This window comes from Seriola lalandi, unplaced genomic scaffold, assembly GCF_002814215.2.
Source record: "Seriola lalandi dorsalis isolate HSWRI2012SDOR001 ecotype SW California unplaced genomic scaffold, Sedor1 jcf7180002054630, whole genome shotgun sequence".
NCBI classification, from domain to species: Eukaryota; Metazoa; Chordata; class Actinopteri; order Carangiformes; family Carangidae; genus Seriola; species Seriola lalandi.
In genome coordinates, this window is record NW_019525183.1 from 392,616 (window position 1) to 405,454 (window position 12,839).

Here is a 12,839-nt window from a genome sequence, read left to right on the forward strand (position 1 = left end):
TCTTCCTCTCAGGCTGAATTCTCCCTTGTCTCATCGTATGACCCTCGTCTCTTGTCACAAACAATGAGACTTCTGAAGAGAAATAAAAGGCCTTACATCATGTATTATTGTAGTGTTTATGAGGAGCCTGTACCTGTAGCCTGTGATGTATTCATCAATCACTGCATATGAGGCCTGTGCTAAATCAAATCAAGATATCTCTTTTCATCAGTTTCTGGGTAAAGGAAAGGTCCCTAAGGCAGCTAATGTAGTACTGATCAATAACTGTGTCATCACTCATGTGGGAGGAGGGCAACATGAGTAATTCATGATGTTTACTGTTATGCTGTGTTTATCTTTAGGGATATTGCTAAGAACTCTTTGCTGCGGTGGCCCATCTTCATATATTGGACCATCCTGGGTGTGTACGACGCTATCGTGATGTTCTTTGGTGCTTACTTCTTGTTTGACAACACCACCTTCACCAGCAACGGACAGGTAACACCAATGTGTCTATGCCAGCTCATAGACATTGTTTTAATTTTATTGTCAAAGACACAGTATCCACAGGCCGCTGAGTGAAGACATAACTGCTGCCTTTATCTCCACTTTTATATGTTAAATTTAAAGCCATGGATCCTGGACATTTACATTTATATTAAACCGTAGGCTGCATAATTTTGTAGAAAATATTTTGCGGTTGATTTCCATGTTCGACAGGCACAACCACATCTATGATTTGCTGCTTGTCATTTGTCTTTTTCTGTCTTTTTGGGATGTTTTCAGTTTATTAATAAACATAAATCAAAGAGATTTTTTCTCTTTTATTTCCCAGGTTTAAGGTGTATTAACTGCAGCCTTTATGACAGACACACAGTTGCTTTGATAGTAGATTTCTTACTATGAAGCATCAGAAAGATTTATTTTTGGCTTTTTATTTTTTACTCTGATTGTAGCTCTCAAAGTTAAAGGAGGTCTGCACTGCAGATTCATTTTACAGCGTGGTCAATGTCTGATATGTAGCTTGTTGTTGTGTCGTAAGCTCAAGTAGATATTTGCAGGTCATTTGTCAGGTTGTAGGTGGTGGAAACACCAGGTAAAACAGTTAATTGTCTTGCAGTTTTCCTCATAATGTCACCAGTTAATTACTAGAAATCACTTTGTACGAACAACACAATAACCCTCTGTGCATTTCTGCAGCCGGCAGAAAATGTTTGACGGCTGCTGCTCTAACGTGTTCCCCTGAGTAAAGAATGATTTTAGTGGACTGACAGTTTTATGTATAAAAGATGACAGACATTCTTCCATCCACATCCAAGACTCGACAGCATGGCGGGTTTTCCACCATCTTCCTCTGTGTTCTCTTTCATTTTCAAGAAGTGTTACTCTCCCAGAAACCTCTTGGACTGCTTTGAGTTGCTTGATTTCACTTATTGTTTTGCATCTAATTTTAATTTATTTTTTCTTCTCCAGCCACAAAACTGTTGTTTATTTTATTATGATTTTCTTCTTCTGGCCTTCTCCTCTTCTTCTTCCTCTTCTCTTACCTTTCTGTTGCTTTTTCTTTTTGCTTCTCTTTCCTCCTCCCAGCTAATGACAACCAACACACAGATGGTAAGCCTGTCCCTGTCTCTCTGTCATCTCTCCCTAGTTTCACTTTTCAGTTTCCTGTTTCGTCCCGTCACACATCCTGATACCGAGCCACTCGTCATCTGTTCACCGTTCATTTCACGTCCAGCCCTTAGTGCCTGCTGTAGATGCAACAGCTGTAGGCCTCTGTGTAGTGACCTCCCTGTAGTGATCAAACACCTTAGCTATACACTGTGTGTGCATTGTGTGTGTGTATGTGTGTATGTGTGTGTGTGTGTGTTCGGCTAGAAGCACAGGATACATAAATATGGAAAAAATGTTGCACTCCTACTTCCATTACATGACATTTGAGCAATCTTCCTAATCTAATTCTCCTGCAGATGATGGTTCTCCTTTTAGATCACAAGAGCATTGTCACAACTGTGGTCACGCTCCAAACCATCAGGACTATTTATGGGCTTATTTGTTGGGTGGAATGAAGTTAGTGCTGATGTTTTCATCCATCAGGATGCAAATCTGAGGCTTTGAATTGTTACAAATAGTAAAAGGGGAAACCCAGAACATTGAAATATACCTTGAAATGTTATCTTTTGTAAGGTAGATGGATTATTTACACAAGGACGTCTGTTTTAAGTGATGCTGTGTCACTTTTAACACGTTTTATTTATTCTTTATTGTACCCTCTTAAAGAAAAAAGTTTTCCTTCAGGGTTTCATCAGCCACAGTTGTTTTTAATTATATTTAGTAAAAGTAAAAAAAAAAAAAAAAATCTTACTAGTTCATTCTGTTGAACATCATACTATGTTGCTTTAATAATGGCAGCCACCAAATATTTTAAGGCTCACTGGCTTTGTCATGTCACAGCTCATGATGTCATAATTTCATTGTCACTATAACGTCAGGCTGACTTTTTACATTATATTGCCTGTCTTTACTTTCTTTTTTTCCTTTTTTTTATTCACATATCACATGACAGCAAAAATAAAAAGGTTGTCTCATTATATTTTTTGCATGTTTGTGTCCAAAGTTGAGTTAGGGTGAAAATCTAAATGACAAAAGTATGACATTGTTTTGATTTTGGCAAATAATCTTTATGACTATCATGAATTTTTAAGAAAGAGCGCATTCAAGCTTTGGTTTAAAAGATGGTCATGGACACTACCATCATTATCATAGGAATATTGTGGATAGTGTATTAATTATACTGTAGTCCTCTCGTACGCAGTATCAGTGAGGCTGTAACTTTCAGTCACAAAGAGACTCTAAGTTTTAAACTTACATGACTAATTACGATTTGTTCATTTGTAAATGATGCGTGTAGCACAATTAACAAGCACATCACTTCTTCTCGTAACATTTAAACCATCATCGCACATGTTTCCCATTCATCAGTCATTGATAATCTGAACTCCCTGCCATCTGTTTGATTGATTGATTCTTTACTGAATATGTGCACTTCAGTTTATCACTGTGTACCACATTAACACCAGGCCTCCAGAGAGATCTTGAATGAGCCGAGGGCAGTTACTTGGGAATTTTCCCGGATTACAGTCCTGTCACTCGTGATGCATGTTAAAGGAGTACAGACGGTTTTTAAGCAAGTTCAGCAACATTTTCTTTGAATCTGTCCAGTTTCCAGCTGAGCGTGTGACATTACACAATGAGTTGCAGCAACATTAGAGTGTGTACTCACTGATGTGACAGTATGTTTGAGATTCAGAGTGAATTGTAGTTCACGTTAAATGTCCTGAACGTGTCGCTAACAGCAGCTGTTGTCCCTTTGCTTCTGTAGATGTTTGGAAACTGGACGTTTGGGACTCTGGTCTTCACTGTGTTAGTCTTCACTGTTACGTTCAAGGTAACCACGCATACACACACAGTATGGACAGTATCTGCACTCACAGAAGCACTCAAGGAAGGCTGAATGAAGCCTCACTGGCATGATTAAAGTGAGCTGTATATGACATGTCTCCTGTCTCTCTTGTAGTTGGCTCTAGATACTCATTACTGGACTTGGATCAACCATTTTGTCATCTGGGGCTCACTGATATTCTTTGTGGTCTTCTCTCTGCTGTGGGGAGGAATCATCTGGTAGGTTTGGAAAACAGTTTTATATTTCATTTTTTGATTCTTAAAATAATGTGGATGGATTTCTTAACTCCTCTCTCCTCCTCTCCTCTCCTCTCCTCTCCTCTCCTCTCCTCTCCTCTCCTCTCCTCCAGGCCCTTCCTCAACTACCAGAGAATGTACTATGTGTTCATGCAGATGTTGTCCAGTGGTCCGGCCTGGCTCAGTATAATCCTTCTGATAACGGCGAGTTTGTTGCCGGATGTGGTAAAGAAGGTGATCTGTAGGGCGCTGTGGCCAACAACTACTGAACGCATACAGGTGGGTACAGTGCACATAACAGTACATACACAATACATAAATATATTGTATTATTAACTTAAAAAGTAATAAAATTGCATCTTAAATTGTACCGTTTTAAACCTAATTTTTGGTCCTGTCACAAACAGGATGTTGCGGCTTCATTTCTTCAGTAATATTAGCCTCTTTCTGTATTGTGAATATTAATCACTATTACTACTAACTCTAATGCAATGCAAATGTCTAACTGATGACTGTGGGTCAGCAGATGTATGCTGGCTTTGGCTATGTCCCTGCTCTGTTGGATGTAAGTCAGTAAGCTCCACTCTGTCTGTGTGCAGTGCTCCTTCATTTCTAAGTCTAAGACAATAGAGATGGTGTATATGTATTTTTTAGCAACGAACACTCAAAATATTTTATTAATGGAGAGTTAGTACTGCTGCAGAACCTGGGAGTGGGCGTTCTCCTGTGTAATCTACAGTAATGTTAATCGTCTGCAGGTTACAGTGTGGAAAGCATGCACTGAATTCGCATGAGTAAAAACTATGAAGTTTGAATAATAGAGATTTGGTGTTGAAGAGCTGGGCCTTGATGTTAGAGATAAAGTGCAGTGAGTTTGTCGTTATTAAACAAAGCAAAACTTCACTGTAAAGGACACTGTTTACAACACAGCCAGTAACAAGCAAGAAAACTTTATTCATGTTATCGAGGGTGTCACATGAAGAAGAAAAGGAAAAGAGGAGGAGATGAAATAGACACAAAAGAGAAAACGCACTGTATACAACACAATAATAGTTGGAAAAGTTTTTTAATTTATTCCAAAAACTCTGATTCCAGCTTCTCCAACATTTTGTTGTTTTTGACTGTTGGTTGGACAGATGAAGAGATTTGAGGAAACTGTGACTGTGACTCTAGCATTTTATAGACTAAAGGGTTAATTAATGAATTTAGAAAAGAATCTGCAAACTGATTGATAATGAAAAATAACAAAGACAAAAGAACAAATTGTTTTTCTAGATGTTTTTCTAGATGTTTGCTGATTTGTCTTCTCTGCAACAACTGAAGACACTAATCATACATTTTTAGATAATTAGATTAAAGACTAAACCACACCACTCCCAGGCTCTGGAATCTAGTCCGAGGAGCTTGTGATGAGCACAGCACTGATGTTATTTTTGGTGTAGATGCAGCACATGGTTAGCTAGGGACTTTCCTTCAGGCCCGTGTGATTGTTTCGATAGTTAGATCAGTTACTGCAGTGAATGAAGGAAAGTCGATGTGTACAGTCTGTTGTGTTTGTTTTCTTACTGTTTGCAGTGAGGTCTGAACTTTTGCCTTCTAATGACCTTAAAGCCTTTTCATGTGTCTTCTTCCATGACCTAAATTTCTCCTTTTCCCATGATGAGATATTTCTGATGCACTGACACAGACTTTATCTCTCGTCTGTTTAAATGTGAACACTGTGTATAATTCAGCCTCTCTCTGGAAGCCTCACAAGAACTTTTGCTTTCTGTTTTAAATCACATTGATCATGTAGCTCTTTAAAAGATCTGACTGATTCCCCTCTCCTCATTCACTCCTCCCTCTGACCGCCCTTATCCTCCTCTCCTGCCATACCCCTCCCTCTGGTTCTCCTCCGTGGCAGACTAAGCGTCGGTGCCTTGCCTCCGAGCCCTCCACCATCTTTATGCTGTCTCAGACCTCCAGCAGAATCAGTTTCTAACCCAGCCCTCCTGGAGGTGACCCTCTGCCTTTCCTCCTGTCTCTAATGTTCCCTCTTTCTCTCTGAATTTTCCTCTTTCTATATCCTCTTACTTTCTCCCTGCCCCTCGTTTGCATGAAGTGACTCTCTCGTCAGTCTGATTGCATGCCAGTGCATCTACGTCTTTGTTTTAGAAATCGGTTTCCTTTTTAAGTTTAGAATATGTGTATATTTATCTTTAAGTGGGAGACCCTTCATGTGTTTATGTCTGAATGTGTGTATGTGTTTGCGTGTGTGTGTGTATTTGCGTGTGTGTGTGTGCGTGTCCACAGTGTATGAGAGATAAAGCGTTTGAGAGGGCCCTGGCCTACCAGAGTACTGACTCGTTACTAGATGGAGTAGCTGTCACAGAAACCTAAGAGGTCTTCAGCACGGTAAAAGACACACAACCTTGCCAGTGTGTGTGTGTGTGTGTGTGTGTGATGGTTGGATCGGGTAATGGTGGTAATTTGGTAATGGATTAACATCCTGCAGTGATGGGGTTTACCTTGCCGTGGTGTGTGGTTCCCAGGTTTGACTTTTGGACGTTGTACCTGACTAACACGTGAGTTGTGGTGTGTTTGTTTGTGTGTCTGTGTGCGTTTGTGAACGCCGAATGAGCCGACACTTCTCCAGGTATTGTATAATATACTTGCATCCTGTTGGGTAATTCTTTACATGGAGCTCTGGCGCCCTCTAGTGACACATTTCAGCATCGCTACAGAGGCAGAAGACTGTTTATTCACAGTGGGACTGAGCGTTCATGCTTGTTTGTCACTTTTTCATTTGCATGGTTTGGTTTGGTTCTATAAAAGCAAGCTTATGGTGTTACATGGTGCTACAATATTTATTTATTTATTTTTTGTACTAATGTGTAATGTGCATTGCCTGTGTCTAAAAAGAGCGCACAGGACATTATTATCACAGCTGGCCAATTAGATTAAAGGCACTGCAATACTTTATTAATTATATTATATAAACAAACAACTGAATAGTCTGGTAATGCAGAGTTAGGACAGGAAATTGTCTTGTCTTGTGCAGTGGCTCATTTAGAACTCGCTTCTTCAACTGTAACCTTCCTTTAACTGAAGCTTGTGCTGTAATCTCTGCTCCAAAACATCAAGAGTAAAACCCCTGAGAGAGAAGAAGCCGATCAAATACAAAGTCAGTCTCCAGTTCATCCCAGAGGTGTTGGATTGGGTTTTGGGTTGAGGTCAGTCATTTTTTATGTCACCAAACTGGGAAAACTCTGGGAAAACAGCTCCAGACCATGCAAAAGTACGTGTCCACAATTTGTTAGTTAACCATATCACAGTGTGAATTTTGGCCAGCTGGGATAACAATGTCTCCTCAATGTATCTCCTCCACCTGCTGTCTGAGAGCTCTCTGCAGTTCTCCACAAGTAACATGTTTCCTTGTCTATTTTTACTTTTTCCTCCCTCTCTCCCTCTGTCTCTCTCAATCTCTCTCCTGCACTGTCTCCTTCTCCTCCCTCTTTATACTCACGCAGAACGCTGATAAACTGTATAAGGGCCAGCTCTCCGAGTTCACCCCCCTGGCATCTCTCCATGCCCCATCCAAGGCTGGCAGCCACCGGCGAGGCTCGGCCCACCAAAGGAACGCCCCAAACCCTCGAAGGTCTGAACCCTTTAGCAAGAAAGTCATGTTCACGCGCTGGCAAAGAGCACCAGACTACTGCACCTTCACCCCGCTCCTCCGGTTCGCAGATGGGTCCCGCCACCCAAGACAGGGACACGCTTACAGCGGGGCGGGGCCTGAGACCTCAGTCTAATTTATTTTTTGTTTGTTGTTTTTCTATTCTTATATTCTGATATCAGATACAATGGCATCAGTTTGGAGTTGAACTGAAGAAAAAGGAGTGATTATGATAAATTGGTCCAGATGTGGATCAGGTCACTGCTATCAGAGCTGGGAAGTAAAGTCACCCAAAAGTAACTGAATTTGTTCATGTTACTGAGCTGGCGTAACCTTCATAACTACTCCCAGGTCAGCAGCCGAGTATGGCACAAAGCACTGTGGGACGGCTCTGGGAAGGAATCCATCCACAGGGCCTCGCTCACCGCCACGACATGCAAAGGGCTCAGTGTACCGATGTCACAATGAAATGAAAGTGATTTCATAAAGCACATTATGTCACACTAAAAATATGTGCACTGGCCCTTTAAATCCATCTGCCTCTGACAGCGGGCAGCTGAAGTGTACTTTTCTCTAATTAGTAGGATTTATATGACTTTTTAAAGACTGATCATGGTGTGTTGTGACTGGAATTGTGCTGCTGCTGCTGCTGCTGCTGCTGCTGCTGCTGCTGCTGCTGCTGCTGCTGATGCTGATGATGATGATGATGAAGATAGTACAGGCACAGGCTTTCTCTGACCAAACATTTTCTTTTCTTTAATTCCTCTCTTTATTTCCTTCTTTCCATCTGTCTCTTCTGCCTCTTTATAGGACTAACTGGTGTTGCCTGTGCGCAAACCTGTTATCCCGAAATACTCCGTAGGACTCTGGGGTCAGATCCTACAGCATTGTAAGGAGGGGTGTGGTAGAGAAGTGAAGCTTGAGTGTTTGAAAAGTGGATCTGAGTCGGCCTTTTCTTCCTCTTTTATTACTTATTCTTTATTCTGTCTTAAAGAAAAAAAGACCAACTTTAGCTCCACATCCAACACTTCAGCTTTTAAACTCACCTGTAGGTAGTGTAGAGTGTGTGGGGGGGTAGTGTGTACATCTGTGTGCTGATAGCTAGTGGTCGTGTTAGTGTTTGTGCTGTATTCATCTCTGCAGGATCTCCTTCTCTCTTATTGTCTTTGAAGCACTTTAACTATAGATATTCATCTTATATTTATCTATAATGCTGAGAGACTAATCTAAGTTTTTCTGCCTTGTTGATTTAGTGATAGAATCCAGTAGAAATGGCTGTGTGACGGCTTTCTAGCTGTTTCTTAATGCCTTAATGTCAGCAATGTAAATACCACAGAGATTATGAACCAAAGAACCTGAAGAAAGAAAAACCTGACCTCCTCAAGGCAACAACTGAGCGATATAATTAGATGTGTGGTCTGTAAATCAGTTGTCGAGTTTGGGGAGGTTTGATTTTTGGTTGCATATTATTTCAGCACCTTAAAAATTTACAACCAATCATAACGCAAGGATTCTATCAAGTGCTCCAAACTAATTGATGCCTTAAATTAGTAGTTAATATTTCTGAGATTTGCTCATTGATCATATAGACATTTATTCAGGAGAACACACATATAATCATAACTGTAACACTGTAATATACACTGACAGACACACAACCTCCATATAACAGACAGCGCAGGAAAAAAAGTATAAAATGAAACAAATATCTAATAATTAATTTAACTTATTTCCATTATATTTTATTAATTCCATGCAGGTGCACAGGTCAGTGCACAGTCACTAAAACCTCTGCTTCTCCTGCAGCAGAAAACAATACAAGTGTTTTCTAATGTGACTCATAAATTAGATTTAGACTCGCTTTCATGTTCTCAGTTTTGGCCGACGTCATGTTTGCCAGAGTGAGACGTTTACTCCCCTTCTTGCTGAGAGTCACAAAAGAAGATCGACCACCATTCCCATGCAGGTACCACCAGCGGCCAGTTAGCTTAGCTTAGCACAAAGACTGGCAACAGGGGGAAACATGTAGCCTGGTTTTGTGAAAATGTATCACACCTCTAAACCTCTAATGTATTATTAGAGAAGATGAATATTCATTTGTTCGGAAGCTGTAGAGGTGTTTGATCAAAGGTAAAATAAATCCACCTGCCAGCTAAGCTAAGCTGAACGTCTCCTGGCTGTAGCTTCGTATTGATCATCCAAACATGAGAGTGGTATCAATATTCTGATCTGACTCTCTGCAAGAAAGCTGTTTATTTAACTGATTCATGAAAAATATTATTTCATTGTTTTCAAGCTCACCTTGAAGTCTGCACCTTCGAAAGTAAACCGTTTCTTGACTTAACTGAGCAGTAATATAAATGGAACAGCCAACACCTCTGTTATAGTAAAGGGCAGTGCCATGTTATAGAGGAAAATGCTGGTTTGTTACATGAACAAAAGTTGAAAAAAAGAGTGACAGAAAAGTGAACATTTCAGGCATAGGACTGTCGTCAATAGTAAATGGCACCTCAAGGTTTTTTTTTGTTTTTTTTGTGTGATTCAGATCCAAACTTTGACCTGTTCTGTTTGGTGAAATCACAGTCAGATGTGCCTGAGTGCAAAACTGACTCATTGAACGTTAGTGCGCTCGGTGGAGTTCGTCACTTAGCAGACGTTGTGAAAAGATTTCTCATATTTCTGTCTTTCATCATCAGTCAGCTTGTCGTTTATGAGCTGTAGGAAATTCAGGTATCAGACATTCATACTCATAACTCATACGGATGCTGTTCCACGTTATGTTGTCAACAGAATACATTTGTGAGGTGTTTTAGTTTTGCGTGTTAGATTGATTATAGCATCTCATTGCTCATCGCTCATGCTCTTCAAAGCCTTACGATGGTGTAACAAGAGTGTAATGAGATTATCTACTGTCAACTGTGCAGTCTATGAATTCTGTCTTACACTTTTCCTGTTTCAACTCTTACCCTCTCTCTGTCTTTCTAGCTCTCTCGCTCTCTCTGTCTCTCTCTTTCTCTCTCTCTGCTGAAGTGATGTGGAAGTTTTCCTACCTCTGTGACAGCCGCCTCCACCCGTCCTCATCATCACCCTCTTCGTCTGTCTCGGCCATTCTTCCATAGGTCTGTCCATCCATCCATCTACGCATCCGTACATGAGACAGAGTAGAAGTAACGTTTTGTACTCTACTTTGAATAGTCTTTTGAACCAAAGCCTTGTTGCTGCTAGAGATACTTGTAGCTGCTTTACATTAGGTGCCTTGTGGTAGTTTCTCTGTCTGTGCTGAACTGTCTTTGCTTGCTTTTATGTTACATTTACGACTAATAATATTTGGCATTCGGATGGGAAAGCACTGCAGATGATGGATGTGAATGTAAAAGTTAATCTTATGCAGATTCTACTGTTCAAGAAGACTCATTTGGAACAAATACAGCACTGAAATATTATCGTTAACACACAATCGATGAACAAATTAATCACCACTTGCACCAAAACATTCAACGACTTATTTTAATGTCTGTTTTTTATTCTTTTTATTCAAAATTTTTTTATATATGTCCAAGAGGGCATTTGTCTCTGAAATGTTATTTTTACTGTTTTCATTAATGTATAAAGTATAAAATTCCCATACACCACGTGAGGAGTGAGTGACGGTCTCACTCAGTGGTCAGAGCACACTGGAAAGATCTTTAATCTTTATTTTAAAGACATAGGAAACTTGAAGAGCTCCAGCTCTGCTTGATCAATCAACTGCAGTCGATCAATATTACAAACTGGGATTTTTTTTAGAAAATATTCAGTGTATGTTTCCTTTAATGTCTGACTTGAGATTCTGGTTTTCTACTTCAATATTTATATAAAAACAGTAATACTATCGGATTCTGAGGTAAAATCCACTTGTCTCTGTGATTTGCTGATTAAAGGGTCAATTCGGCCAAATTACAAAAGGAAAAAGAAAAAGCATAAGATAATGATTTAAAATGACATGTTTGGTGTGGAAACAAATCTTAGGGATACATATCTCTATATTAAAAATAAAAACCAAAACTATATCTGCATGGGTTGATGTCACTAGAGGTAATTGAGAAAATACTGGGGGGTTTTTGTTGTTGTTTTTTTGTAATTTGGGTGAACTGGCCCTTTAATATTCTCAGGCTCGTGAATGTAAAACATGTAATCAAGGATCCTGTTCTTCCTCCTGCTGTGTGTGAATTCAAATTGGGCTTTGACAGATACACGCTCGTGAGGGGAGATGTTTGTCAACCATAACTGTGTGCCAGTATTCAGTATTGTAATATCTGACTGTTTTCCCACCTGAATCCATAAGTAATAAGAGAAATCAATATAATTGTTGACTAAGATCATCCCAGAGAGTAGCTGATGGCTCTTGCATAAAGAGAATCACCAGCACAGAAGCTTTTATTCTTTATTATTGGAGTTTTTTAATCAAGCCTGGCTGAATATTGGCATTTAGAGGCACCTGGGAGTCTTTCATTGACTATACGAATTATTGCCATACAGTCAGGCAACATCCTGTAACTGGGATCCATATAAGTGAATGAATACGTTATAAAATAAATCCTTCAGATTTTTTTGTATGTATGTTAGACGTCATGTGAGGCTTTGTTTGTCTTTTTTTTTTACTTTCTGGAAACTGTATTTGTGTGTCTTATTTGTGTAGTACAGTTTTCTAACAGCCGTACTGGGTTGTGACAAAACAACACTGGACATGTATGTTTGCATAGCTTTAAAGACTTCACATACAAAAAAGAAGAGATTTCTGTGGTGTTAGCTCAGATACACCCCTGCACTGAACCGTCTCGTCTGATGATTGACACTTTGCTGTAGAAATTTTCAAAGCCATTAATGGTGGATTTAAGGTCTTACTGTACCAATCACTCTTGTCCTCACTGTCCTGATCTTTCAAGACCACCTTAACTGACAGCCTTCAAACCGAATGTTATCTTTTCTCTTTTACAATGGATTACTGTATAGTGTTCTGTATTCATAACCAACAGTATCTATAATCGCTGTACACTCGGATACGGTATATACACATGTATACAATATATAAATGTAGTTATGTTAATTAATGTACAGTTTTGGGGTCTTTTTGTATACAGTTTTTAACAGAGTCATATGGAGATTTACTTGTGGATTTTTGCCAACCTTTCTGTAGCTATCTATAGCAAACAACTGTACATTTGCTTCAAAATAAAAGCCAGAAGTGGAAATGTGAAACTAGAGATAATGTGGTTTCTTCTTCATGAGTTATAGTAAGTGCACTTCCTGCATCAGCCACAGGGATGCAGTAGAGTATTTCTGATGTGTCAAGACCTTTTTTTTTTTTTTTGGAGCCATTTAAAGATCCGAGTTGACAAATCAAACGCGCCCGAAGAGTTTCCAAGTACCTGAAGCTGATGAAAGTATGTTTCATGAGAAGTCAGAGCATGTGCATCTAACTAACCTCTGTTCACACACACTGTGTTTTCTCCAATTAAAATACCAG

The 12,839-nt window shown here is 39.6% G+C and overlaps 1 protein-coding gene across 4 annotated transcripts in view; it reads left to right on the top strand.

The window, feature by feature from the left end:
- atp11a (ATPase phospholipid transporting 11A) overlaps positions 1-12,571 on the top strand; it is a 46,155-nt gene extending 33,584 nt beyond the window's left edge. For 2 of the 4 annotated variants that reach the window (XM_023420265.2, XM_023420262.2), the window contains 6 exons: positions 342-477; positions 1,570-1,593; positions 3,362-3,427; positions 3,557-3,660; positions 3,792-3,957; positions 7,188-12,571. In XM_023420265.2, the coding sequence (XP_023276033.1) occupies positions 342-477; positions 1,570-1,593; positions 3,362-3,427; positions 3,557-3,660; positions 3,792-3,957; positions 7,188-7,469 (778 nt within the window). In that variant the 3' untranslated portion in view covers positions 7,470-12,571. Of the gene's footprint in view, positions 1-341; positions 478-1,569; positions 1,594-3,361; positions 3,428-3,556; positions 3,661-3,791; positions 3,958-5,970; positions 6,073-7,187 lie in introns of all 4 variants that reach the window. The other 2 variants (XM_087177703.1, XM_023420266.2) reach the window with 2 other exon arrangements.
- The last annotated feature ends 268 nt before the right edge of the window (positions 12,572-12,839 follow it).